The sequence below is a fragment of the Alternaria triticimaculans genome (genome assembly GCF_023758025.1).
Source record: "Alternaria triticimaculans strain BMP 0046 chromosome Unknown scaffold_3, whole genome shotgun sequence".
Taxonomy (NCBI): domain Eukaryota; kingdom Fungi; phylum Ascomycota; class Dothideomycetes; order Pleosporales; family Pleosporaceae; genus Alternaria; species Alternaria triticimaculans.
Window position 1 is genome coordinate 353598 of NW_026055960.1, and position 27398 is coordinate 380995.

A 27398-nucleotide genomic window follows, 5' to 3' on the forward strand; every position below is an offset into this window, starting at 1 on the left:
TTCCAGCCACCAAGACTCTCCAGAAAATCGTGCCGCATCGATCCACCGTTGCAGGAATGTTGCCCATGTCACCAGAACGGGCGTCCGCGCTCGCGTGCAAGCATGGCATTCATCAATACCGATGACAAAAATCGCATGTAACACGCTCAAATCCGATCCAACTTACCCACTTGTTTCGGCAGCGACATCCAAAACCCTTGTCTCCCGACTTGCGATTGACAGTTGATTGGCACGCGGCCCAGTTCGCCGCAGCACATCCCCACGACGCCAAGGACCCTTAAATCCGACTATCGCTTTTCGCACACCACCATACCAAGCATAGACTGCAGCGGTACTCAATGCCAGCCAATATACTATGGCCTACAACATAATTGTGGTCGACGGGACGCCTAGCGGTTTCAATAAATGCTGCATGCGGTAGGTGTGGAAAGTAGGAGGATTGCAGCGGAGAGAAAGGCCGAAGATGGGGTTGCTGCTTTGAGTATGAAGAGGGTGGGTGTGGATTATAGGACGAGGCCGCGGAGGTAAAGGCCGCTTTTCGTTTTCTACTTGGAGTAGGAAGAGGAGAGGTGTTGAATGTAGTGAAATCGCGGTGTTTTACTCCATCCAATGGGTTTGGAGTCCGTCGATGAGCGATGCGATTCTTGTCATGGTCACTTCGACGCTCTAAGCGATGGACTTGATCATGTATCTTGGCACAATGCTGTTTTGAAGGCCTTGTGTGCTGTCAAGATCATCACTATGTTGAAAGGCGGTTTTGGTAGAAGAGCGCAGCACTCCCATAAATCGAAGGACATGCGGTTCTATGAGTACGAAAAAAGTACACATGTAACCTCAATGTAATATTCGCAGATTTTGGAGGCCCTCAGGTATATACAAGATGATACCGCATATCCAAAGTCGCGATCATGACGAAAGCCAGCAGCTGCATCACATTTGCATCGAATACTTTGAAACGCAATGGGCTCTTTGACTTCTGCACTCAAAATCTCATGTATCCGTCGAGTACGGACTTTTGACAACGAGCTCCATCATTCCCCACTGGCGATTTTTTGGAAAACATGAAGCGTTGGGAAAAGCGGCCCTCCAGGGAGACATCCAACGGCAATTCGGCAGTTTTGAAGTTGAGCGGCAGAAGAGAACATAGCAATCTCCTCGAGCGTTCTTGGTAAGGCAAGTTTAAAAATGAAGTTGTGGAAGTTCTGCCTTCCATCTGCGAGATATTTATGTTGTCAGAATGCCACTAGCGGTAGAGTGGAGCGACTGGTATAGCTCATAGGCAAGGCAGAGAACCGAGAGGACACATGGATCCAATCTTGTTAACTTTTGACAGATAGTGCAGCAATCTTCCGCACGCAGGACTCATCCCGGCCTTGAAATGCCTTTTCGATCGGCACACAAGCAAAGATCTCATGGAGTCGAAAAATGTGCTTTTTGGACTTTAATTGAACATTTGAAAATTACACGATGTTCTCGAAAATGGTACAAGGGATCAGAAAAAAAACGGACATATGTGCCCAGCGAGGTTGCTCTCTTCCCACATGCAACTGTCTGAACTTAAGCTTTTGCAAAAGCGACATGTGTTCGATGAATGCGGAGTTTTGAACGTTGTCAGAGAGCAGAAGTCATGGAATCGCCCGTGGCGATTTTGAAATGATGGAAGAAAGGCGAGCTGCCGGGAGACATATCATGGGAGTAGCCGAACTTTGGAACGATCGAGACAGCTCCATAGATCTCGAGGGAATGAATTTTGGAAAGAACCAGGAAATCCGGACATAGTCGTGTTGTCTTGATATTTTTGATAAATGAAAGGTGAGGATATGGAAGAGAAGTTGGAGGACATGAGAGGTGGCATTTATACTCGCTAGTCTCGTCCCCTCCTAAGGATTTTGGCTGCGCAGCCGGTGGGAGGAGTTGACAGCCATCACATGAATCACAACTTCGCGCTTGCGCCCGCATTCGGCGCGGACGCCTGCTCGATCAAACATCCCGCAAAGAAGTCCGCAACGTCGTCGAAGTCATCAAGACTCATCACTTTGGATACATCTACGTCTTGTCAGTATTTCTCTTGCAGTGTCAATGATTGCGCGTCGATTGCTTACATTGATCGGGTCTCACGATGACGATTGCGCCCACGTCGGGGCTCACACCATACTTGTCGTACGCGTGACCATGACCGGAATTGTAGTGGTCGTCGTCGACGAACGCCTTGTGGAGATCTATCGTATTGGTCAGCGCGATGACGGACGAGATATGAGGGGGCGCCATACCGCGTAAATTCCACTTTCCGCTCTTTGGCCAGAAGTAGCCCGGTATGCTTTCTTGCTCCGTTTCCGGGAATTTGCTGCTTAACACAAGGAGCGTCTCGATGATGCTGTCGATGTGTTTCCCAGCAGGTGTGTATCGGCTTGCAATTGCTTCGAGTGCTTTTGCCAGCTGAATGGTGTTAGAATACGAAGACTATGGGAACTGGGCGCGCATACCTTGGCCAGTCGCTCGCGATGCTGCGCTTGGTTGACATCCCCTCCAAACACCACGACGCGCCACCTCCCATCACTCCTCAGCACACTCATCAACTGCACAGCCTTACAGTCGCAAAACCGTATAACCTGCGCACTTGGAAAACGCGTCCCCACCGTGACCGCCGTAGCCGCACTCTTCTCCTTCTCCATCCCCTTGGTAATAACGGTGTCTTCGTACCTCGCCGTGAACCCCGCCATATACCGCCCGCTCTTCCGAAAGTAGTCCGCAAACTCGCCTTCATACCGATCTTTCCTGCTGATCATCTTTGCTAGCTCTTTATCGAAGGCGATGAGATCAGCTGCGGTCTTACTGCGTTCGGTAACGTATGTCGATAACAGAGAAGAAGGTGAAAGACCAGAAAGAACGGAGCCAAGCTTCCAGCCAATATTGTAACCGTCTTGAAGCGACACATTCATCCCCTGGCCTGCTTTCGGTGAGTGCGTGTGACACGCATCGCCTGTCAAGAAGACGCGGTTATGCGCATGGAAGACTTCAGCGAGGCGTTGCCCAATACTGTATGCACTCCACCAGAAAACATCTGCAAAGTCCATTGTATACGGCGTGAAGATCCTTCGAGTCTGGTCTTGCAAGTCGGCCAGTTTCACTGTCTTGGGCTGCGTGCCGGGGGGTAGCTGGATGTAGAATCGAACTAGTTGGCCGCCTTCGCGTGGGATGATGATCAAGTTGCCAGCGGTGCTGTGTATGGTGCACTTGCGGCGGATGTCGGGGAAGGTTGTAAGTGGGTAAATATCCATGACGCCCCAAACAGTATCGGAAGAGTCGCCTAACATGCGGATATCGAGGGCTTTGCGAATGGTGGAATGCGCGCCGTCGCAGCCTAGGACGTATTTCGCTTCCCAGACCTCCTCTTTGCCATCTTTCTCAGCGGTCACTTTGACACAATGCGCGTTCGGATCGTTCTTTCTCTTCTCGTCGATGTTCACGCTCTTGACGGCCCAGCCATACTCGATCCCGTTGCTAGATCCTTCTTTCCATCTTCCCTGCTCTTTCAAGATGGTCTCCATCTTTCCCAGCATCAGTCCGTTCATGCGCGCTTGATTCAGGATCACATGTGGCAAATGACTCAGGCCCTTCTCCGTATCGATAGATCTGCTCTTCCTCTTAATGCCACCTTGCTCATTGCCATTGCCATCTTCATCAACACCCCAGAAGCATACTTCCAAGATATGGTATGCCTCACGCAACAGATCTTCCGATAGACCAAATGACTCGTAGATCTCTACTGTGCGCACCTGGACGCCATCTGCTTGGCCAATCTTTAGTGGACCTGGACGTCGCTCCAGAATCGTAAATGGGATATTGTAGATTGCTAGCCAAGTTGCTGCGAAGACACCAGCTGAACCGGAACCGGATATGAGAACATCCGTTTTTGGCATCGCGTCAACGTAGTATATCGATTCGTTATCGAATTGCTGTAGTTTGGCGCACTAATGGGTGAGCCCGTAAACGGTAAAGATGAGATGAAAGGCGATTGTATGCGATGAATGGTTGATACTACTCCTTACAGCAACAATTAATGGTGCAGTAATAGTGCATCGCGAAATGATAGCATTCCGCGAAGTTATACCTGCCGAATGAAGCCCCGAGGGTGCATCGGACATGCTGCGGGGATGAACATCGACCCGCTCACTAGCGTATCATCGGTGCAGCGAATCCGGGGAAGGGGCCGGAGTAAGGTTCATCCAAACTTCGAGCGGTGAATGTACGAGGATCATGTGAAGACGTTATCTCAAGGTTGTCCACAGCAATGGTCTTCGCATTGCTTGCCAGGTGGGGATGGGATGGGTTGTGCTGCTGCGGCGCTTTCCACGCGGCCCCAGGAAGCCTCGGCTCGGACAAAACCCCATGTAAAGAATACATCAAGACACCCACCTACAGGAACAAGACTGTATATGACCTAGAAGTCTACATTGCCTTGAGATCTTGTCGTAGATTTGTCTTTAAACCAATGTAAACTGTGGGGCACCTGCTCGTTCCCTCCCTTGTATGAGACGACGGTGTGCGCAGGGAGGACTTCGGTCGATTGTGAAGAGTTGATATTACTATATAAGCGCTAAATATGTCATGATCTCGTCTGCAAAGGGCGGCAAAAGAGCACATTACCAAGTGCTTTTGCGGTTCCAAGTTCCTCCAAATTCCAAAAGCCACCGTTCACAAGCACTAGTACAGTGCTGAAGCATTTTGCCGAAGCTGATATGCGCCATAAACTCCACCCAATGCCGTAAAATGGTATGCGCAAAACATGTATCGTCGAAAGTAAAACAAAGCGGGATGTTGTCGTGAGCCTAGTGGCCGACGGCGGAGTAGTGCGAGTTGCGCGTGTACGGTTGCTGGTATAGCGATGGTGCGTCGTAGTCGGAATCTTGGTACATGGTGCCACGCTTTTGGTCCTCCTCGAGGAAAGGCTCCTTGACCTCCCAGTTGTGTTGCTTGACGCCGACGGAGAATTCGAGATCTTCGCGAGTGATGGAGTCCCAGTACTGGAAATAGTCAGCGTTGTTCGATTGGATGATGTTAGTGGTAAGCGTACCTTGTAGACCATCATGACAGCAAGCAGGTTGCAAATAGTTGCGAAGAAGAGGCCATCGATGTAGTGTTGGACCTGGTCGCAGATGGTGTCGCTGAAGACGTATAGGATGACCTGGCCGATGACAAAGAAGAAGATGCCGAATGAGATATCACCGAGCGGCCAGCGGTCTTCGAGTGTTCCAACAACCAAGATGATCTGGCTGACGGTGTATACGAAGAGGCAGATGGCGTTGACGATGTAGGTAACGACAAAGATGCCGACGGGGTTTCCAGGTTCCAGTCCAGCCCAGCCCTTGAATGTCAAGAGATTCACGGCACCGCCGACGATGAACATGGCCAGCGAAGAGAGGCGTAGGAGCCAGACGGACAGCGTAGTGCCATCCTCGTAAAGTTGGAAGCCGACGAAGCCGTTGATGAGCAGACAGGTGCATAGCGCGGAGACGAGGCCATTCTGGGCGGCGGCGAAGTACGGGTAGGCGGCAGAACCAGGAGCAGCGACACCGGCATCGAGGACGAGCGATATGATGGTCAAAAGGAGGTAGATGTAGAAGAAGGATGTGATTTCCTTGCGACCTGCTGTGCATTAGTGAACTGCCCCGGCTATAGACGGCAATGCGCAAACGTACCGACAGCTGTGAACTTGGAGCGCACGTGGATAATCATGACGACGGTCATGATCATGGCCAAAATATGCATGAAGTCGTTCGCCGCCTCGAAAATGAGGGTATTCGCAATCTCAATCGTGCGCGCATAGCACTCTGTCTGGATGCCCACGCCATCGTTGATCTCCTGGTGGCCGACAAGCGCGCATAGTGGTATCGGTGCCTTTTCGCATATCGTCTGGAAGTCGCCGAAGCCCATGATCGCGGTTTATGAAACGTGTGGTGTCGCTCGGGTTGCGGCGGGTCTGGCGCGGTGTGCGGCGGTAGCTTGGTGTGGATGACGGTAAGTGAGTGAAGTGTGATAGCGGAGGAAGGTGCGGACGATTAGCGAGTGAATGTCCGCAAGGTAAACAGAAACGAGAGAAGGCGCGGTGGGGTGCGACGAGGGTCAGGGATACTATGGGGGCGGTTGTCAGGAGTGAATGCGCACTGTTGACACTTCCCGGGCCACACTAGGCCCACCCTGCAGGTCGTATCCACATCCAGGCTAGTTCATGCTATTTGCGTCTCCACGATTTTCTCCGGGCAACGAAACGATACCACCTCGTGATGCCGCCACTCGCACCAAAGTCGCGATCCTCCTCTTTTGTTCACAACCTTGTGGAATTAAGTCACCTCTGTCCATATCATACCATGTCAATAGAAGTAACCGCAGCGGCTCGTAGTCGCACATAAGAGAGCATGCTCGAGCACCCCTCGGTGAAGTAGATACCCTAGATGTCTACATTGCCTCAGGGTTCTGTCATTTCTTGGTTTTATCGCTAATGTAGGTTGCAGAGCACGCGATTTGTGCATACGTGGTTTAAGATCGATAGGACACATCGACAAACCCGCCTGATGGAAGCTGGTACTTGGAAACTAAATTCGTTGCGCCGCTCGGGTCGTAGGGCAATTCACCTCATTCAAGGAAACTCTAGACACCCTAGAGCCTACATTGACGTTGATTTACATACCTTGTATCTTTGAATGTTGATGTAGGCTCCACGGTGTCCACGTTTTCTCTCAAATGAGGTGAATCTGTAAAATCGTGTTCTGTCGGAACAGGCGTCAACATTCTGCTAGAACCGCATTGTATAGCTTAACTTCTTGGATCTACACTTGATCAACATGGCATCTTTTCATGATCTGGATGTCTACATTGTCTCAGCAAACTGTTGATTTTCAGTTTTGATACTGATGTAGGCTGCAGCGCATCTGTTCAGTTTCTTGCTTACCTACCTACCTAGGTAGATAGGCTGCAAGTGTTTTTGCGTCTTGTGAACACAGTCTTAAAATACTATCTTCACATAAAAGGTTGTACATTCACCGTTTCATGTTTGTGAGAACCTTATTCGCTTGTATAGCAATATTGACTGTCTAAACTTAACTATAGTATCTTTTTGTAGACGCGTCTTGTTCTAGCTAGAGCTTTCTAGGGTTGCGTAGAAAGCGCCGCAGCAGCACATCCTACCCTATCTCCATCTAGCAAGCAAATTGAGGACCATTGCTGCTTTTGAACTGCAATCGCCAATGGCGATTTTGCCCTTAACCCGTGTAGTCACTCACTTCTTGCCTTTGTTATTTCTCAGGCGCACCATCATGCTCAAGTGTTCCAGGTCTGAACCGTCGACGAGCTTCATTGTGATATCCGAGTAGGTAAGATACGGCAACTTGTGTCTTTCGATACCCGATTCAGTGACGTCTCCAGTGCGGCATCCTAGGGCCGCATGCAGAATGATGGTTTGGACTTTTGCGAGTGTTTTGTCCTAGTTCTTAGTTCCGTTGTCCAGTGAATCACGGTAAGTGATGTCGACCAGTCGAGCGACCGTGTACGCTCCGATCCACTGCTTCTCCCGCTTAGCATCGTTCGTGAGCTGGTCTTTGAGCACCATTGTCTGCAGCAGCGAATCGATGCGCATGCTGTCACGGCGCGACGATTTGAAGTCGGCAAAGTAGAATGTGGTCGCCTTCATTGTGTGCTCTATGCCGCGCTTTATAGAGCCCACGGCGACGAGACCGCCACCGTTTGGCTTCATATACTTGTAAATACAGCTTATGAACCGCTCTATATCTCGCGCAGTTGGCATTGTGGACTCAGCGCTACGTCGTGTCAGTAAGGGCGATCTTTTGGTAGGAGAAGCATGAACTGACTCGGCGATGCACAGAGTCTCACTTCTGAATGCCGTCAATCTCTCATGCCAGAGCTGCGTCTGAGACTCCTGCTGAGGGTTCTTGCTGGTGAACTTAAGGCGCTTGACCGTTCTTGCCGAATCGAGTCGATCCGATAGGGCATTCGCAATCATGAGCTCCTTGCTGCGCTTACCGAGGTTGTTGAAACTGGGGGGAGAGGGTGGACCAAAGTCCTGGTCATCAGAGTCGATCAGCTCCATCGTTGGTGGACGTCTCGCCGCGGTTCAGGTAACAGTAGGGTGAGATGACTTCAATCGAGGCGCCGCTCGAATGCGAAAATAGTTGAGCTGCATTGTGGGGCCAATTTCAGACACTCGAGAGAGGAGCGCTCATTAACGAGGCCGTGCCAGTAGGACGGGGAAAGAGCGCTTATCGGCTTCACCGAGTTGATGACTAGGGAAGGAGCCATGATGGCACCTCAGCAAAGCCGCCACGTGCCTCGCATCGCAGAATAGCTCGTGTCTACTACTGAACAGAACCGCCAATGGCGATTTCCATGTAGGAACTCGTTGCGATACACACGGGGAGTAAGTTATGAGGTTGGCGAAGCCGGTCGTCGTCGGATCGATACTCCAGCCAGCGCATGCAGGAATGTGCCTTCGCGCAAGCGCTCTTCGCAAGTGAGAGCGTAGCGGGGTTGAAATCTGCCCAAGGCATGAGATGATGTTCTGCAAGTGTGCGTGGTATATGCAGCAGTCGATCAGCCCTGGAGGCTGTGTTCTGAGCAAACGTCTAGACAGCGCTACGCAGAAAAACTTGTTGTTGCAGACAACTTGGGGCGACGGTACCGCCTTCACATGATTGTCGTGAATTGACCGCTCGAGGTTTGAGAGCACCTCATACAATAGAAAAAACTGAGCATCCTAGAGCCTACATCAGCCTCAGACTACCTACTTGCATGTTGTTATCTTAATGTAGGCTCTAGGGTACTTAGCTGCTTCCTTGATTAATGTACGAGAACTATAGAGCCTACATTGAACTTAGACTACCTACTTGCATGTTTTTATCCGAATGTGGGCTCTAGAGTGCTTAGTTTCTTCTTTAGTTGATGTATGAGAGCAAGAGGAGACTTCGACAACCCCGCTCGATGAAATTTAGTACCGGGAAACTCGATGCATTGCTCCGGTCGACTTCTGGGACCATTTGTGAAATCGTGTCAGTCGTCAACGTCCTGCCAGAAGCGCGTTGTGTACCTAGGTAGCTTAACTTTTTCGGGTCGACATTTGGACAATGCAACGGCTTTCCATGATCAGGATCTCACTCGAAAAGTCTCGTTCGGCAGACAGTCTTCAGACATGCGCAAGACTCGTTTCCACTCACTTTCACTATCATTTTGTACCTGAAATCTCTTCAGTGGGCGCAACCCCAAACCATCGACTACCACTAGCAATCACCGCGCTCACTCCTTTTTTCCTTAGGTCGCTTGCTCTGGTGATCTGAGGGCTTTCAAATCCTGAGTCGCCGCTCACAACACACGACATCCCCATCAAGTCCAAGTCCCGTCTCAACTGACTGTCATTCACGAGATGGCCGACCACCCTCCTGACTTTTCCCGCACCGCCAACGACGCAGTGTCGCGACTGCACGACTACCAGGCGCAGAATCCTCTTCGCGCCACGACTGGACCAAGGGGCTACTCAACTTCTCCGTCGCCCGGTCTAGCCTCTCCGTCCATGTCTCCAACCACGTCCGTACGCCAGCTATCACCGCCTTCCCCGAAAGTTCCCAGCTTCCAGCCTTCGCGTATGGCTATACCACCGACCGCGTACGCTCCTTCCCACACCACCGCGCAGCATGCTCCGCCGAAACCTCCCCTGCCCATCATTGGTACACAGTCGAAGTCACCTTCCCCGCCGTATGCTCCGCCGACAGGTCACATACCCATTATCGGTACGCAGTCGAAGTCGCCATCTCCGCCGTATGCGCCACCGACAGGTCACATGCCCGTCATTGGTACACAGTCGAAGTCGCCATCCCCAGAGCCATCGCCAGGACCGTATGTGCCGCAGATCTATCGCGAGCCGCTCGAACGTCTCACTCGCGAGATGCTCTACGATCGCATATATCTGGTCCTCCGAGATATCTTGGCTATCTGGTGGGCGGAGAATCCGGACGCAATGCATCGTCTAGTCTGTAAGTTCTCTTCCCCACTGCACCACGTGGTTTCTCCTCCGCTGACTCAGGATTTCTCCAGATTATCTGTCCGACTATGTCATCAACCTTGGGGTACACGGTATCTTCGGTCCTAATGGTATACAGTCACTCTGGCAACTCTGCATGTTCATAGGACATGAGGGTAGACGTAGCTATATGTGTTTGGCCGTCCATCCGGAACGCGGCCGCACTGGGGCCCCCACGATCGTTCTCAAGGGCGACCTCTGCGAGAAGGAGGGAAATGACCCGTTGGTAGACGAGGAGGTCTACGGATTGGCCAAGGACGGTTTTGAGAAGGCCGCTCTGGGGTTGCATGCAATGATCCTCGCCAAATCTCCAAACATTTAGCGGTAGGAAAAAGATGCTGGAGCGGTTGGTGCTCCCCAGACAGGGAAGAAACTGAAGAAACTGGAGAAGCGTGCAGCCTACGATAGGATGATGAGAAGCAAATGGCAAGGCGTAGCGTCGATGTAGGCTCAGCGCGGCGACATCTTGTAAGCTACCTAGGTATCTTAGGTAGTTTCGACTCAGTAGCTGGCATGGGAGCGCGCGGGCATGTACATAGCTGTATGTAAGCACAGCCACATATCCTGTCGACGAAAAGATACAATGCCTTATCTGGATGCTGCACTTCGCTATGCCAGTCGTTGCGCGCCTGATCTGCAACGTCGTCGCACGTCAACTAAGAAAAAATCTAAACAGGCCTGCAGCCTACATCAACATAAAAGCATACAAGATAGGTGGCCTGGCGTCGATGTACGCTCTAGACCTGTTCGGCTTCTTTCTTGTATGAGGTGGTCGGACATCTGCGGGTTCGACATCTCACGATTGGTCGGCTCGTAAAAGCACGTGATGTTTTCCGGGCGCTGATGTCATGATTGGCCGTCTTCCGTCCGCCACACTCGCACCTTCGTCGCGTATCTTATCCGACTATCCTCACGCGTCTCCATCATGCAGTCACGCAGTACTCTTATCGCCATCTCTGGCCTGCATCCAGGATGTCTTCGACGAGCGAGGCGTCTTTCCAAGCCCGCAGACGGGCTCCAAAAGTGAAGACAGGCTGCAAGACGTGCAAGTACGCAGCGGACACCTTTGCATGTGACAAAAGGCTGACACATCGATTCCAGAGTGCGACGCGTCAAATGTGATGAGAAGAAGCCAGAATGCCTCAAGTAAGCATTGACTCCCCGTTCTCGCGGATCATTCCGTGAGCTAATGCTGTCAGGTGTGTATGTACTGGCCGCAAATGCGATGGTTACACTACAAACGACGCGAAGTTCCAAGTTCATGTCTGGACTCATGGACGAGCCTCCGATCCACAGAACGCCATCTCTGCCTTCAGTGGCCTTGGAGATAGTGCACGCTATCTGGACTTCTACTACCATTGCGCCTGCCCTGCACTCTCCACCAACTTCGACAAAGAATTCTGGTCTCGCATCGTACTGCAGATGGCTCACTCGGAACCAGCCGTTCGCCATGCCGTGATAGCTCTAGGAGCTCTTTGCCAAGCCGAGCCTGGAGATATGAAGCATGCATGCGCGGGCTTCATTGCCAATCATGAGCGCAAGGTCATGTTATCTCATTACAACAAGTCCATTGGCTGCTTAGTCAATCGAATGAGCGATGCCACTTACTCGCCGGAGCTTGGACTCGTTCTCTGTCTTCTTTTCGTCTGCATTGAGTTCCTCCAAGGCAACTACCATGCCGCCTTCACCCATTTGAGGAACGGATTCAAACTAATGTACGCGCCCCGCATGGCACTACCGAACTACCGGGGCTCATTACAAACCACGTATCCCCCAAAGGTAGCATTGGATGGGTCCGGACCTTCGAGAAGCTCAACAGAATACAAGTTGGTGTCCATCTTCACCCGCGGCATGGCGCAAGCTTTGCTTTATGGCGCCAGCATTCAGGAAGATTTGGAGATATTGCAAGTGATGCCTGCTTCGTACTCCAAGCGCTCATATGCGAGTCTCTCCGAGGCGCACCAGGCCTACTTCGAGCTTCGCAATGCATCTATAACTCATCTGTATATTATGGGAAGAAGATCACTCGTTCTGCAGGATCCTAGTCTTGAACTGTATCGAGAACGCGACAATCTGTTGGCGTGCCATCATCTCTGGTACGAGAACATGCAGCGCTTCGAGAAGCATCATGCGCTCTCGAACGATGAATTAATGGCTGCGAACGCCCTCAAGGTTTCGTATCACACGACGTTTGTTTACGTATCATGCTCAGCAACAGTCATCGAGAAGACATACGACAACTATCTAGATCACTTCAAGAAGATCCTGCATCATGCCCAAGCAATCATCGACTCGAGGCCGCCCACGAACCCCAACACCGCTCACTTCACTTTCGACATTGCGATAATTCCTCAGCTCTATTTTGTCGCAACTCGATGCCGCTGTCCTGTTACCCGACGAAAGGCAGTAGCTCTTCTAGAACGTAACCCACCACGCGAGGGCCTTTGGGATGCGGGGCAACATGTGGCGGTGTCCAAACGAGCGATCGAATTGGAAGAAGCCCAAGTAGACCAAACCACCGGCTGGCCGGTAGAAGAAGCGAGATTATGGAATTGCATAATCAAGGCTGGGATGGACGAAAAGGGTGGCTTCTCCGCGACATTTCTACCAGCCGCATGGATTGGGGACCTTGATGCGAACGGAAATCAGAAGATGATTCGCGAGTTCTTCGTTCTGTGAGTGTGGCGCGCCACTGCATGTGGGTTTTACGGACTATGCCAAACGTCCAGAAGGGGGTCCCCACGGGCACGGTGACATCGCCTTCATGCCGCGAGATGATACCGCTACAATTGGCAAAGTTTTATCTTCCATTGTGACAGCAGCAAACGATCAACAAGCCGAATACATGAGTAAGGCATCAGATCAAGCACCCCGCCGACCACATAAAAGCCTGATCCCGCTGAAACATAACTCGCAAATATCTACACTCCAATCCAACAAATTCAATCTCCAAACATGACTTTCAACCCAGTACGACACGCTTTTCAGACAATGCTAGCGGACCAGAAGTACCGTGGTCTCCCGCTTCTCACCGGTCCAGACTACACACCTTTCCTCAGTACGTCTCACCCTCTTCAACATGTTGATATGTTTGCTAACACGTTGAAGAGGCCATTGAAGCTCTCCTCGCGAACCCCACCTTCATGCACGACCATGCCTGGCAGACGGAATCACTCGAGCACTCCATCAGCCGCCCTGCCTTTAGCGCCAAGAACCGCCAGGACTGCGACAACAAGTTAGATATCCGACGCTACGAGGGCGCGGAGAAGGACTCCCGTGGCGCGACGGTCTTCGAGGGCAGTGTTGTTCTTATTGTCGTTGATGGGTATGTGTTGGCCAAGGGAAGGAGTACCTCCTCGCCGACAGATGCACTGCTCGATGTGTTCCAGAAGGTCGTTACTTTGGCACGAGAGTATGAGTGATGGGGTTCATGGCGATCATTGAGGCTACCTTCATGGCCTGTCTATATTACTAGTGCCCTGTGCTTCATCTCTTGGCCGCGAGAATTTCTTGCTGGTTGTCATTTGCTCTACCATAATGTATACTAGGCCTGTACCAAACTATGAACGGTACCATACAATCATCTAAGACTGCCTGACTCTGAGTGATGCTTGTCGAGATGTTGTGGGTATGTAGCTCGATTGCTCGAAGCCGCTTTCGCAAATATGCGGAAAGGCGTGATTGGCTAGGTCATCTTGCGCCGCCACGAGGGGTGGCTAGACTTCGTGTCGCATGCTGCAGAAGCATGTTGAAGGTAGAGGTATACATTACCTTAAGAGGTAGCTACTGTTAAAACCGTGTTCAAGGTAGAGGCATGCATTACTTTGAGAGGTAGCTACTGATCATGACTTAGCGACATGTATGCAGCAACATGCGACACGTATCCAGCCACCTCATGCTGCGAATGGGTAGCAAGCCAGACTGCTGCACACGCCACCGATTGGGCTTGACATCAAACGAAGGTATTATATAATAGGCTTGTTGCTGCCAGTCCGCAGCTTCTTCCGCGCAAAGAATACAGCAAGACTACAGTAATCATGGACGAAAAGAAGTGCGACCCAAACTTCAAGAACCAGGTCGAATACGTCATAACGGACAAGAAACTAGGAGTCTTCACTTCTACGGAGTACCAGCCTTGGTGTAGTAAGTGCCACCTCTTCCATCGGAAGTGATTGACTAACATAAGTCAAGAGGACATCATCTATCTTCTCGACGTGGGAAGAAAGCATCTACGACATTACACGTGGGAGGGCACACAGAATGACAAAGATGCAGAGCTCCATTCCGGTGCAACAACCCTCGTTGACGGCGGCGACTCCAACGATTCACTCGACAGTATGAAGCAATCTTTTGATTTCCCAACCCAGTTCAATGCGTCAACGGTAGAAGGCCAAAAGTCTATCGCCATCACAATCAAGTGGGAATTGGAACCGGAATCCTGGATTCCTGGTGCGGTCCGTTGGGAGGGTCATGTTGCGCGCTTCTTGGTTGGTGATTGGACGCTGGCGAAGGGTCAGTCGGTCGTGAGTGAGAGGGAGGCGATGATTGCGCTTTTTTACAGGGTGCATAGGCTGGCGGAGAGTTATCGTGAGATGGATGAGGAGAAGCGTAAGAAGGATGAGGCGGAGCGTGCGAAGGACGAGGAAAGGCGTATAGCGAGGGAGAAGGAGGCTGGAGAGGCTGTTGTCGAGTAGCGCAAGCCCCATAATGACGACTCAGTGGGTTCGATATGTGGTGGCAGGATGTAATAAGTCTCCGTATAGCGCTTGCCGTGGGCACCTTGCCGATGGCGGTAGCTACTAGCCCATTATAGCCAATTATCAAGTCGTCGAGCAGATAACATTCCTAGATTGGTGCCTCATACAACCGAAACCTAAACGCTCTGGAGCCTGCGTTGACGTTGGGTCATCTACTTTGCATGTTTTCATCGTGATGTAGTCTGCAGGCCTGTTCGGTCGTCGCCTTCACTTTAAACGATCGACAGGCCCATGATGACTAACCACTGCGCACGAGGACTGTTATGGGTTGAAGAGTGAGAGAAAGTCGACTTATATGCCCTATCGCGGGAGTCTCACCATTCACGACCCTGCGGCCTCTCACGCAGCGCGACCTCCGGGACAGATTCAGCACGGCCTAAAGACCACCAGCAACCCGTCTTCTGAACCGCCACACAACCGACAAGAGCGATGAAGCTAAGGCTCCGTCTTGGGCAGCCCAAAGACAGGCTGCGCAGTCATCTCCAAAGCTCACTCGACGACTCTTTGGGCAAATTACCGTCGCACGATCGAACACAACTCCTTGGTAAGTAGCCAAGCCAGTATAACTGCAATCAACTAATCGCGAGCATCAGACGACCTCTGCTTCCTGTTGCGCAGCCCTCTCTTCCTCTATGCCATCGCCCCACGCATTCACCGCGCGACATCCTCATCGCAACGCGATACAATCGGCCTTATGACGCCCAGTTCGCTAGCCGACGAAAGCGTAAAGGAAGAAGGCATCGATATATCAGCGCTAAGTATGAAAGTCGGATGGGATGGCGAGAGCTGGGCGACCCAACTCCTCTACGACAACATCTCGCTCATCGAAAGTCGAGAATACAACACCACAAGAAAGGCCGGCTACGCTCTAAGTTTCCACTGGTTTTGCGAAGAGGCGAGATTCTTAAGCTGTGAGTTCCACGCTCGTGAACAACTCGCGATGGTGGCGCCGAGCGATGCGGTCGATGCGGAGCCAAGGGAGGTGGAAGGTCGCCAGACGCGTGCGAAGAGTGCGGGAAAGAAGGAGCGTCGCGTCGTCAAGTTGAGTATAAGGTATAAGATGGTGCGCGGCAAGCCGAAGCTTACGAAGAAGGCGAGTTAAACGAAGAGGTATGCGGTGTACTAGAAGGGCGCGAGCCGGACGGGTTCGCCGAATTATTGGGGTCTGAAGGCTTTGCAGTAATGTTACAGTGGGAGAGACATGGCGTGATGGAGCGTGGAGCAACTCGCGGTAAGCATCTGTTCGAGAGGGTGGCGGAGCGTTCTCGTCTTGAAAGGCAGCATTGCTATTTCTTCGCTATCAGCATAAACGAATGTGAATGTACCCGCATGCGAAGATGGTTGTTCTTGATGAGTTGTAAATGAAGTGTTGCTCAGACGTATACATCACCGTCCTTTCATGAGGGGTACAACTTCAAGCACCACGTATACGCTAACATTGTACCCAACTCGGGATATGTAGTCAGGTCACTTCGCGACGCATCTTGTTGCGCTCATGCAACGCCATCCTCAGACGAAGCATACCTACGTAATGGCCATTGGGGATGGATCTCGTCGCAAAGTTGATGACGTATCTGGACAGTGAAAGTGAGTCTGGGAGCCGCCACGCAAAGAAGTACGACGCGTCTGAGCAGGCAAAGGTGACGCGTGATACTGGTGCCTGGAGACTCACCATCACCGGCAATGCTCTACGGGCGCCCGAATGCCGGAGTTCTCCCGCCAGCAGGCAGAAAAGGTACGTGCGACGCTACTGGGTCTCACGTGATGTCTAGCGCGCCAAGGCCAGGCCGAGTATATTTCGCTGCCGTCCCTCTGCCTCCTCTTCTGTTCCTTAGCTCTCTTTGCCTTTTGGCTTAGGTACGTCCCTTCTACCCTCTAACTTTGAAATTTACTAACATCCCCTAGATCAAGTGTAGTATCTGTTCTTTTTAGTTTAATCGCTAAAACTCTCCCACGGGAGAATTCACGATTATCCCTATTTTTGAAACCTGTCGAGGAGGCTCTGGGCTTGCTCACCTTCCTTGACACAGTGTCGCCAGTATTTCACTATCTCTGGCAGACGCGACTTTTTCATTGAGACTACTGGCTTGCCAGTTGCTTGAGGAAGAAGTTTGATCGTGATATTGCCATTGTTTGTTCGTGAGTATCAGTGCTTTCGAATCAAGAGATCATCAGTTGGATGTTCCCAACGTCATTATGGTACTCACTGCATGAGCGTAATGCAATATCAATCTTCAAGTATTGCACGACTTCTTGCATGACATAAGACATTTGTATTCGCTGTTTGCGTCAAGGTAAAAGTAAGGGTGGTACCGTACCGTGTTGGTGTTGTGAGATCTTTATCGGTTATCTTCATCTTGCCCTTGAAAGCAAGGATTAGTTGAGGTCATACAATAACATAGTCTATTGTCATGGAGTGTTGTTTTAAAGTGCTTGGAATAAGGTCGTGGTTGCTGTGTTATACCATTTGGTGGCGCACGCATGCTACCTGTCCTTGGATGCGCTGGACTTCGATCCTATCACCTAATTATGTAGCCCATTTGACACGAAGACAAAATTTCCATGTAGAACTCGTACAAATGGTAGCCTACTTTGCGTGGTTGCAGCTGAGTAAAAGCAACTTTGCGCGGTGAGACCCAAATTTCGTAGCTTGCCGTGACAAACAATCGTCAACTCAGCCACCAACACGAACTTCCTCGCAACAACGCCTCAATACCAAACCACACGTCAAAATGGCAGCGAACTCAGGTATGGTCAACCCGGCCATTTTCCAGGACCTTCAGGCGCGCGTAGACGAAGACACTGCGACCCGAGATGTAAGTGGCGGCCGATGAAGCTGCACGTGATAGCGTACTCACAACGCGACAGGAGCTGCGCGACATCATCCAGGCGCTTGAGAAGTACAGTAAGTATTCTCTACAAGAGTAGCGGACTATACTGATATATTGTAGACCGCAACGTCTCATTCGTGTTGTCTAGAGCCCACTCGACACCTGTCAGCGAGCGTAAGTCGCTCTGCGCAGGTTTGGTTACATCACAACTAAACGAACTGCAGTGCCCGACATCCTAAAAGCGGCACAAGAGCCTATCGGAAATGTGATCGACACCGTCGGCAACCTGTCGCAGGCTGCGTCCAAGATGCCGTATTACAAGTTCAACAACATGTGGAGCCGTCAGATGCAGGGCGCAGTAAGCTCATCAACCACACAATATCATCATCGCAATACTGACAGCACACCAGTGCGAGAGCGCTTTGTTCTGGGGCTGGCTCGGTGGTTACAAGTACGACGGTGGCGAGGTACAGTGCGGCCGTCTCTTGACCATCGAGGAGCTCGGCGAGATCTTCAAGAGTATGTTCAAGATTATGGTACAAATGCGCATCGCTAATTCTAGCAGTCCCTGTGAACCTCAAGGACCGCGATGAGTTCCATCTCTCGCTCGAAGAGTACCTCCATTCCCTCATGACGCTCGTCGAAGAATTGGTTTGTCGCCTTGCTCAACTTCAACCTCCATCGATTCTGACAATCACAGACACGCCTCGCACGTAATGCCGTCACTCTCGGTGATTACGAGCGTCCGCTTCTTATCAACCAGTTTGTCAAGGACTTGCACGCAGGTTTCCAGATCCTCAACCTTAAGAACGATAGCTTGCGCCGCCGCAGCGACGGACTGAAGTACCGAGTCAAGGATGTGGAGGACGTGGTCTACGATCTTTCTTTGAGGAATCTGCTACCGAAGAAGGGCGAACAGAAGCAGTAGATGTCTGCAAGGTGATGCTGGAGGAATGCTACGACCGAGATACATGTCGCACGAGGAACATGCCATGAGATGGATGAAGAAAAGGTCAAGACAGATAAGCAGTCAATGAATTTTATCAAAGCTCAAATGTGTTTGCGACCTCATATAAACCATGGAGGTGCTCGAGTGATGGTCTCTTGTCTGTCCAATGAGCGAACAGCACGGACATCATCACGAAACTTTCCGATGCGCGACATTCCTCCGCAACACCCGCGACTACAGCAATCCAACAGGCCAGGCGCCACTTCCGCTCATTCAGACGCCGCTCATATTACATCGCCCTGTCAATTGGTAGCTCTACCACTTTGCACTCAGCGCGCACCATCATCCCTCCATTTCATTCGTAAATATGGCCAGCACAACTGTCATCAACGCCAACGCGACGGCAAAGGTCCAACCCTCCACGGCGCCGCCAATTGAGCCATTGAAAACCGATACTGCGCGACTTTACACGCACATACACCCGATACTCGTTCTCTCGGTCTATGCCTTCAAGTTTCCTGCCCTAGTGGCGGACCCGGTGCCGACGCTCCTTTCCACACTTGCGCCGCTCGCCGTGCTGCAAATCGCCTTTGTGGCAGTATGCCTGCCCCCGACAGGAGGCACGCCTTCCTTAAAGAACAAGAAGCCTGGTGAGAAGAAAGGGAAGGCACCGGGCAAGCTGGAGCAGGGGCTCAACTCGAAGATTGTCGTATGTCTACACTCACACTCGTACAGCCTACATCAGGGTTTCGACAGCATATTCGAAAGAAACGCTACTGACTACGGTTACAGCCGGCATTCTTATCTCTCCTCCTTACCACGCTCGCCGCAACACCGCTCCTCACCGCGACTCTCGTTCTCTTCGGCGCGCCTGCCACCACGCATCACTTGCACACTCTCCTCGCTGGAGCCCACATCGCGCTGCTCAGCACACTGCCTTTGGTATACGTACACGGCGTAGACGGCGAGACTTGGAGGCAGATCATCGCGCTACTTCTGCCAATGGATGAAGTCTACGGAGGGCTAATCGGTACCGTGCTCGGTGCATGGCTGGGCGCTGTACCTATCCCCTTGGATTGGTGAGTACTTGACCGAATCGAGTGTTGAGAATGGAGACCATAACGTAGTTGCACTGGGCATAGCTAACGAAACGCAGGGACCGCGAATGGCAGAAGTGGCCCGTCACCATCGTTACCGGCGCTTACATTGGATACGCAGTTGGCAAACTGCTCGGTGGCACACTGTTGAAGGGCAAGAAGATCATGTTTGACTAGAAGATCATGTGTGGCTATATGATCATGCTTGACGAGAAAGTCATGATCTTGATTGGGGTCTGGCTTTTCCTGAAGGGATTGTTCGGCTTCTTGTCATGATGTGTGGGCACTGGATAACGGAGAGTTGTGAGTGAGGCGCTCCGTCGATTTGCAGGTACTGAGGAGGGAGCGATCATAGCCCGCTTCCTTTTGCGATGATATCAATACGATCAGCTCGCCTGCATACTCGAAATCCAATTTTGACAGGCTTGCACGCGTGTCCTACAAAGCCCAGATTTATTCCGCGAGGTCGCAAATCCTACGAACCGCGCGGATACTGCAGGTACTGCCAGCGTCTCGTCGCGAGGCGCCGACCTAATAGCTCTCGGAGCTCCGACCGATGCGAGCTTCCTCCACAAAAGCCAAGCTTCCACCCGGCATTCCCAAAGCGGCAACCCCGGCGCAAACACGACCCTCTCTCCAGCTTCCAGCTGCCCACTTATCTGAATGCAGTATACCCAAGCCTAGCATATCATTCTGACATCGTTTCGGGCTAATTTGAGCGCGTGTTTAGGCTTCTAGACGCGTGTTGAATACCTGGCACCGAAAAATTGAGTCGACGGGGTGCCTACGAGCGGGGTTCATGGTCATGATGTTGATCGAGGCGGGGGATGCGGGGGACTTGTTTAAAAGGCACGATGCCCGGCTGAATTGGCGGTACGCCGCGTGCCCTGATCTTTTGGGTTTGATTCTGCTATTTTCGAGTTGTGCATACGTTGGCATACTTGATTGAACTGAGGTACGTTCTCCGTCAACCTCCGGCTTCACACTACGGTTGTCAAACACATTGCAATCGCTAACAACCTCCAGATTTTTGAATACTACACATATCATACGAATTGCTACAATGTCGAGAAAGCATTTCTTCCCCAACCCAGAGGGCGTTGTCCTCCACAACCTTCGCTCCCTATGCACACGCAACTCCCACATGGCGCTCGATGAAGCCAACCGCGTCGTTTACAACCTCTCCCATCCTCCAAACCAGGTCACTATCGTATCTGGCGGCGGTTCAGGACACGAGCCGGCATGGTCCGGCTTCGTCGGCGACGGCATGCTGTCAGCTGCCGTGTGCGGTGACATCTTCGCTTCTCCCAGTACCAAGCAGATCATGGCAGGAATACGGAATGTACCGAGTAATGAGGGTGTCATACTGTGCATAACAAACTACACAGGAGATATGCTGCATTTCGGTCTTGCCAGAGAGAAGGGGCAAGCACTTGGCTACAAAGTCGACGTTGTGTGCATGGCGGAGGACGCTGCCTTGGGTCGCGAGAAGAGCGGCAAGGTAGGAAGGAGAGGACTGGCTGGTAACTTATTGGTCATCAAGCTTGCTGGTGCTGCATCACAGAAAGGTTGGGCTTTTGAACGGTGTAGGAAGATTGGCGAGTTGGGCAACTCGCAGCTGGTCACTATTGGCACGAGTCTGGACCATTGCCATGTACCAGGTCGAGAGGCATTCGAGAGCGTACAGGACGATGCTTGTGTGGTTGGTATGGGTATTCACAACGAGCCTGTAAGTTTCGCTATCTTCTACCCAGCAATGTTAGAGCCGCAAACTGACTTCCTCAGGGTCTACGAACCATCTCCCCGATGCCCAGTCCCGAAGACGTGATCAAAGAGATGCTCCGCTACCTTCTCGACCCGTCTGACTCCGACCGCGCATTCGTCACCTTCAACCCCAACGACAACGTCGTCATGCTCGTCAACAACTTCGGCGGCTTATCAAACCTCGAATTCGACGCCTTGGTCAACCTCGCCCTGATAGCCCTGAAGCGCGACTGGAAGATCGTACCAACACGCATCTACGCCGGCGTGTTGGAAACATCGCTCAACGCCCAAGGCTTCAGCATCACACTTGGCAACATGAGCGGAATGGCAAAGGCTATGGATCTCAAAGACGAAGACGTCATGGAACTGCTAGACGCACCCACAAACGCCCCAGCATGGCCAAAGAACGGCTACCAGTCCCTCAACATCAACAAGGAAACCGAAGAGCTCCGCAACAAAGCCAACGCCGCCGCCGCCGACAAATCCCTCCTCCACAAGGGCCCCGCCACACCCGCATCCCTCATCCCCGCGCTCCGTCAAGCCTGCAAAGACGCCCTCGCAGCCGAACCCACAATCACACAATACGACCTCCAAATGGGCGACGGCGACTGCGGCGAAGCCGTAGCCGGCGTCTGCAAGTCCATCCTCGCCAACATCGACGCCGTAGAAGGCTCTCCACCACCCATCCTCGCCCTCCTCGAAAGCATAGGCGAAAACGTCGAAGACGTCGGCGGCTCCCTCGGCGCCATCCTCTCCATCCTCGTCACCGCCTTCACGAACGCGCTTTCAAAAGCAACTCTATCCCAAAACGCACCGCTGGATATCTCAACGCTCGCTTCCTCCGCGTCCGCCGCTCTCGAGAACCTCAAGAACTATACTAGTGCACGGGAAGGTGATAGGACGGTCATGGACGTTCTTATTCCGTTCATTAATACGTTGGCTGAAAGCAAGGACTTGAGCAAGAGTGTGGATGTGGCGGAGAAGAAGGCGGATAGCACGAAGGATATGAAGGCCAAGTTTGGGCGCGCGACGTATATCAGTGAGGATGGGAGTGAGAGGAGTAAAATTCCTGATCCGGGGGCGTATGCTGCGGGGATTTGGCTGAGGGGGTTGGAGAAGGGGTTTGGGGGGTCGTAGGGTAGACTTTTGGGGGATGTGGTGTGGTAGATGCGCGACGCGAGATTTGCTTAGTTGAAAGATTAATTGAGTATGTCGCATTTATCACTACTTCTGTACCTGGTAGTGTTCTGCTTCATTGGTATCGTGGAATGCGGCCGATAGATGTTATCGTACTTGCCACGCAAGCCGCCAACTGTTGGAGTCATTCACAGCACAGTGTCTATTCCATCTCTCATGCGGCCAGCGACCACTGCCATCATACAAGTCCTTTGGGTCCACAGACTGGGCCATATCAAAGTCGCACTTGATCACCGAGGAACCCTTTGATATATCTTGCAATTCCTGCCACGCCAGCCCGCGTGGATCCCAGAGGTAATCCGAGTAATTGAAGCCAAGAGCATGCGTGTTACCTGCGTTTCCGTTCTTCGCTACTTTGTTGAGCGCCATCTGCCAGGCTGCCGCTTCTTGAATGACATTGGCTATCTCTTTAGTGTCTTCAGGCGACGCGTCAGAATAGAAGGAGAGACCGAAAGCTCCTTTGGGTATGTCAAATGCCGCATGTAGTGCTTTGAATTCGACAATCCAATCCCAAAGTGTTTTTAATTCTGTGCGCCTGTCAGCTTTAATCTTGAGCTTTGAGCTTCCACAGCACCTACTGTCTGCATGATGCGCGTGCTCCCGATGCCAAGCCCGTCTATCAGGTTGACGAGCTTCTTCGACAATAGTATTGATGAGATTGACGCGACGATTGATGCGAAGCTTGGGGTTCTCTTGCCACAACGGGATGAAGCCCTCCGCATGGCACATTGGGAAGAATCTGGAGCGCCTCTCCTCGTCTATATCGAAGTGTCGGATTTGCCTGCGGGTCGTCGGGTCGAGGGCGTTCCAGAATCGTATTGCTACGGCCGCTGCGGAAAAGCAGGATGACGGTTTATATTCCTTCATAACAGGCCTTCCATCGATCCGGCTGAAAGCGATTTCGAAAGGGTTCGTTTTCCTCTGGAATTCCCAACAGGGCGCTTGCTGCTCCGGATCGGTCTCTGATAGCACCCAGAAATGCAGATGGCTTATAGCTCTGAAGAGTGTTCCGGGGAGATCCAAGCGCTCTTTCATTATTTTCACGGCACGGGAGACGAATCTCAGCTCCGTAGACCAGGGCTCTGTAGCTGTGGGAGGAGTGCAGCGCATGTATTCCCTACCTGGCCCCTCCCTATTTCTGTTTGCTATCAACTCCTGCAGTGCGTCCCTATACTGAGGGAACCCTTCCAGGATCTCATCGGCTACACTTGGGGTAATGCACTTAGAGAGCTTCACCAGAGCCCTGTGACGATCGAAGGAATGCCCTTTTGTTACTCTCCACGAGTTGTAAGTTGCCTTTGCGAAGCGCTTCTCTTCGGTAGTCGTGGCGTGGATGGTGTTGCATTGGAGCGCTAACCCTTCCGTCTCTTTCGCGATCGCGTGACATGTTGATCTCAATGATAGATTAATGGGATTTCCATCAACTGCACGCAAAGTGTTCGTGATGGGATCGATGCGATAGCCACCACGCGTCGTGAAGTAATGCTTGTAAACCTCGTCTCGCAACTCCTGTGGTAGCCTGCCGAGGTAGCTATTGGAGAGCGAATCAGACGCTTTGACACCGTCGTCTGCATCAGACATGATTTTTGGCTGTGGACCCGGTAAGTTTTGGACCGGAATTGTAGGTGAGGAGCCCGCTCCCCAACCTCGTTAAATGCCACCGTAGCGTCCCGCTAGTTATGAGATACGACCCCACATCAATGATCGCATCTTGCCGAGCTGCCTCGCCTCTCCGCAACTTCACCATCGCAACGCATTCTCCGACCCTCCGCGACCTACGACCACCATGGCTCACGAAATCAATCACGTTTCAGTGCTGGCAAAGCAGGGCATTGTTGGCCTGCCCGCAGAACTCCGAGAAGAGATTTATGGATACTATTTCAGGCTTGAAGATGGCTACACTTATAATCCAGCAACCAACAAGTTTGTCGCATCGCATCAGGAAAAGAATGCAATGGCACTCAGGACAGTAAACAAGCTCATCGCGCAAGAAACGCGCGATTTCGTGTTCAAATACAACGAGATACATTTCACCACGGTTGCGCTACCTATGACGAAGCCCAATTACTCGCAGATCCGTCACCTCCTCACCGAGCTATCCAATACGCGAGACAGGGCTTTACGAAGGCTGCTCACGATGTCAGATTGGTATGACGACGCTGCTCGTTCCTACGTTCGAACAAACCACGCCCAGTTTCTACCCCTCCTTGATCATGCAAAGACATTGCGTGACACGGATGTCGACCGGTATAGAGAACAGTGGAAGGAAGTCCCTTCTATCACCCGCGATTTCATTGCATCAACACTGGATACCATAAGGCCGCGGTTTTGCCCAGGCTCGGCAACAGACCCGCCGGAAATGCCGCACATCTATCTGAAAAGCCTTTTGAAAATTTCACAAGGCTCAGCAGTCGAGCCGTGGCTGATTCCCACCGACGACGAACTCGACGAGCTGCAAAGGAATGCAGACAAGCTGCGACCATATGCCCGCTCTGCATACGGCATGAACGAGTTCTTCGCAGAAGACAAGAACCGGTCCTCAGCTGCTGCCGTTGCTATCGGATATATGAAGCGTCTTCGCCCAGAAGCGAGGAAGAAGATACGATGGATTGTACTGGACGAAGACGACGACTCTATCGCGTGGCCTGAATGTCACGCTCGAGGGCTCATACCTTTTTGCTAAGAGAACGGACAATTGCGCATTAATCGCCAAATTAATATATAGAAGAGTTAAGCAGAGCCTACAAATAGTACTTAGTCTAAGATCTTAACCTATATAGAAGTCTTACAAAAGTAAAGCTACTTTACTTTATAGTTTTAGCTCTTCTTTTATATTTCTAATACTACTTTCTTACTTTATACTAAACCTAAAACTCTATTTACTAGTTCTTACTAAGTTATATACTATTAATTAGCTTTACTACTATATTTACTATATTTACTTCTTAGAATACTATTTCTTTATTCTTGTCTTAAAGCTAAGTTATTAATAAGCTTTTTTATATACTCTATATTTATAACTATAAGTATATATTTAGTTTTCTTTTAGTAGTAGAAGAGAAGAAAAGTAGTAGCTATATAACTCTAGTAGTTTATTAGTAGGTCTAGTATATTAAGCTAGAGATATTAGTTACTAAAGTATACTAGTAGCTTCTTATATATAGATTTAGTTAGCTTTAAGTTAAAGAAAACGTATAAAACTTCTTATTTACTACTATATTATTAGAAGTAGCGTAAAACTTAGTTACTATAGTACTTACTTTTAAATACGTATACTTTATAGACTATATAGATACTAACGCTTAATAATAGTAAAACTCTTCTATCTAGTTAAGTTATTCTAGATAAACTAAAATATATATATTATACTATACTATTAGTCTTTTATAAAGAACTATAGATATTTATCTAGAGTTTAATTAGCTTATATTAGATTTTACTAAAGTAAATTAATAAACTTATAACTTATCTTTATACTATACTAAAAGTTATTTAAACTTATTACTATTATTCTAGCTTTATAAATAAAGTAAATATTACTAAACTTTATACTTTTTTATAGCTATTTTAGCGCTATCTATAGTATAAGAGATTTTTAGTCTTCTAGTGTTTTATCTCTATTTTTATTTTCTATATATAAACTACTAGTATAGTGTAGAATATTATTATTATAATTCTTAACTTCTATAATAAAAGTACTATTATATAGTATTTAGTAATTAATAGATAAAGTAAAAGTAAGATACTAGTCTTTAGAATTCTATTTTAGAATAGTTATCTTTATAGTTTTCTTTTACGTAGACTATACCTTTATTTTATTCTTATTAAATAGTTCTAGCGTTTCTAAAGTATCTAGCTATAGTTTACTTTTATAGAAAGCTATTTTAACTAATATATTAGGTATATTAAAGAGTTAATTAGAATTATATAGTAGTAGTATTAAACTAGATAGAAAGAAAGAAGAGATTAGAAGAAAGAAGTTCTACTTATATAGTAGATAAGTAACACTAGTATATAATTATATAAGTAAATTAAGTAGTTATATATTTTATATATTATATATAATAACCTAAAGATAACCTAAAGTAAGATAAGCTAATTATAACTTCTATAACTTTAATAATATAAATAATAAGATACTTTTATAAATAAGAGAACCTATAAGTTAAAGATATATATATTATATACTAGGCTAGTTTATATATATTTAGGTAAATTACTTAGATATAGACTTTTTCTCTACGTATTTCTCTATCTACTTTTAATATCTATCTACTTTCTTTCTTTCTTTATCTATTTTACTATTAACTACTTTAGATAGAGCTATAAGAATTAAGTTCTAGAATATTATAGCGTCTATTAATTTACATTTATATTATCTACTTAGCTAATTAGCACTAATATATATCTACTTTACTCTCTTTATATTCTATAGCTAGTTAACTATTAGTTATCTAGAATATCTTTCTCTAAGTAGAATATCTTTAAAAAACGCTTTAAATAACTCTATAAGTATAGTAGCTAGAATATAGCTAAGATAAGATTTTTTTTTTTTATTCTTCTTTCTAGCTTACTATTTAATATAATTCTTATCTTAAGTTATTAACTATACTATCTATTCTAGCTATATTAAGTTCTTAAAAACACTTTTTTTCTAAATTACTATTTTAGAATTATAAGATATGTAGATAGAGTGTAATCTAACAATTTTTTTATTTT

General features: G+C 49.5%; 11 protein-coding genes across 11 annotated transcripts; 8 read left to right on the plus strand and 3 right to left on the minus strand.

The window, feature by feature from the left end:
- Positions 1 to 1933: 1933 nt before the first annotated feature.
- On the minus strand, positions 1934 to 3920 carry J4E78_002812 (uncharacterized protein; the record flags this gene model as incomplete). The annotated part of the gene is made up of 4 exons (XM_049363457.1): positions 1934 to 2046; positions 2103 to 2219; positions 2271 to 2436; positions 2484 to 3920. 4 exons carry the CDS (start codon positions 3918 to 3920, stop codon positions 1934 to 1936), a joined length of 1833 nt encoding a protein of 610 aa, XP_049224122.1.
- Positions 3921 to 4829: 909 nt separating this feature from the next.
- CHS7 (Chitin synthase, class 7) lies at positions 4830 to 5934 on the minus strand (the record flags this gene model as incomplete). The annotated part of the gene is made up of 3 exons (XM_049363458.1): positions 4830 to 5024; positions 5075 to 5646; positions 5700 to 5934. 3 exons carry the CDS (start codon positions 5932 to 5934, stop codon positions 4830 to 4832), a joined length of 1002 nt encoding a protein of 333 aa, XP_049224123.1.
- A 1546-nt stretch (positions 5935 to 7480) lies between these two features.
- J4E78_002814 (uncharacterized protein) lies at positions 7481 to 8104 on the minus strand (the record flags this gene model as incomplete). Its single annotated transcript, XM_049363459.1, has 2 exons — positions 7481 to 7814; positions 7866 to 8104. 2 exons carry the CDS (start codon positions 8102 to 8104, stop codon positions 7481 to 7483), a joined length of 573 nt encoding a protein of 190 aa, XP_049224124.1.
- Positions 8105 to 11674: 3570 nt separating this feature from the next.
- J4E78_002815 (uncharacterized protein) lies at positions 11675 to 12763 on the plus strand (the record flags this gene model as incomplete). Its single annotated transcript, XM_049363460.1, has 1 exon — positions 11675 to 12763. The coding sequence occupies one exon, from the start codon at positions 11675 to 11677 to the stop codon at positions 12761 to 12763; it is 1089 nt and encodes a 362-aa protein (XP_049224125.1).
- Positions 12764 to 13039: 276 nt separating this feature from the next.
- Positions 13040 to 13506, plus strand: J4E78_002816 (uncharacterized protein; the record flags this gene model as incomplete). The annotated part of the gene is made up of 2 exons (XM_049363461.1): positions 13040 to 13142; positions 13193 to 13506. 2 exons carry the CDS (start codon positions 13040 to 13042, stop codon positions 13504 to 13506), a joined length of 417 nt encoding a protein of 138 aa, XP_049224126.1.
- A 197-nt stretch (positions 13507 to 13703) lies between these two features.
- Positions 13704 to 14778, plus strand: J4E78_002817 (uncharacterized protein; the record flags this gene model as incomplete). The annotated part of the gene is made up of 3 exons (XM_049363462.1): positions 13704 to 13712; positions 14083 to 14227; positions 14276 to 14778. The coding sequence occupies 3 exons, from the start codon at positions 13704 to 13706 to the stop codon at positions 14776 to 14778; spliced, it is 657 nt and encodes a 218-aa protein (XP_049224127.1).
- A 757-nt stretch (positions 14779 to 15535) lies between these two features.
- On the plus strand, positions 15536 to 15943 carry J4E78_002818 (uncharacterized protein; the record flags this gene model as incomplete). The annotated part of the gene is made up of 1 exon (XM_049363463.1): positions 15536 to 15943. The coding sequence occupies one exon, from the start codon at positions 15536 to 15538 to the stop codon at positions 15941 to 15943; it is 408 nt and encodes a 135-aa protein (XP_049224128.1).
- Positions 15944 to 17573: 1630 nt separating this feature from the next.
- J4E78_002819 (uncharacterized protein) lies at positions 17574 to 18600 on the plus strand (the record flags this gene model as incomplete). Its single annotated transcript, XM_049363464.1, has 7 exons — positions 17574 to 17657; positions 17710 to 17746; positions 17793 to 17846; positions 17897 to 18030; positions 18083 to 18191; positions 18238 to 18323; positions 18373 to 18600. 7 exons carry the CDS (start codon positions 17574 to 17576, stop codon positions 18598 to 18600), a joined length of 732 nt encoding a protein of 243 aa, XP_049224129.1.
- Positions 18601 to 18988: 388 nt separating this feature from the next.
- Positions 18989 to 19895, plus strand: J4E78_002820 (uncharacterized protein; the record flags this gene model as incomplete). Its single annotated transcript, XM_049363465.1, has 3 exons — positions 18989 to 19330; positions 19414 to 19700; positions 19778 to 19895. The coding sequence occupies 3 exons, from the start codon at positions 18989 to 18991 to the stop codon at positions 19893 to 19895; spliced, it is 747 nt and encodes a 248-aa protein (XP_049224130.1).
- Positions 19896 to 20781: 886 nt separating this feature from the next.
- J4E78_002821 (uncharacterized protein) lies at positions 20782 to 22619 on the plus strand (the record flags this gene model as incomplete). Its single annotated transcript, XM_049363466.1, has 2 exons — positions 20782 to 21447; positions 21504 to 22619. 2 exons carry the CDS (start codon positions 20782 to 20784, stop codon positions 22617 to 22619), a joined length of 1782 nt encoding a protein of 593 aa, XP_049224131.1.
- Positions 22620 to 24465: 1846 nt separating this feature from the next.
- Positions 24466 to 25362, plus strand: J4E78_002822 (uncharacterized protein; the record flags this gene model as incomplete). Its single annotated transcript, XM_049363467.1, has 1 exon — positions 24466 to 25362. The coding sequence occupies one exon, from the start codon at positions 24466 to 24468 to the stop codon at positions 25360 to 25362; it is 897 nt and encodes a 298-aa protein (XP_049224132.1).
- Between the last annotated feature and the right edge of the window lie 2036 nt (positions 25363 to 27398).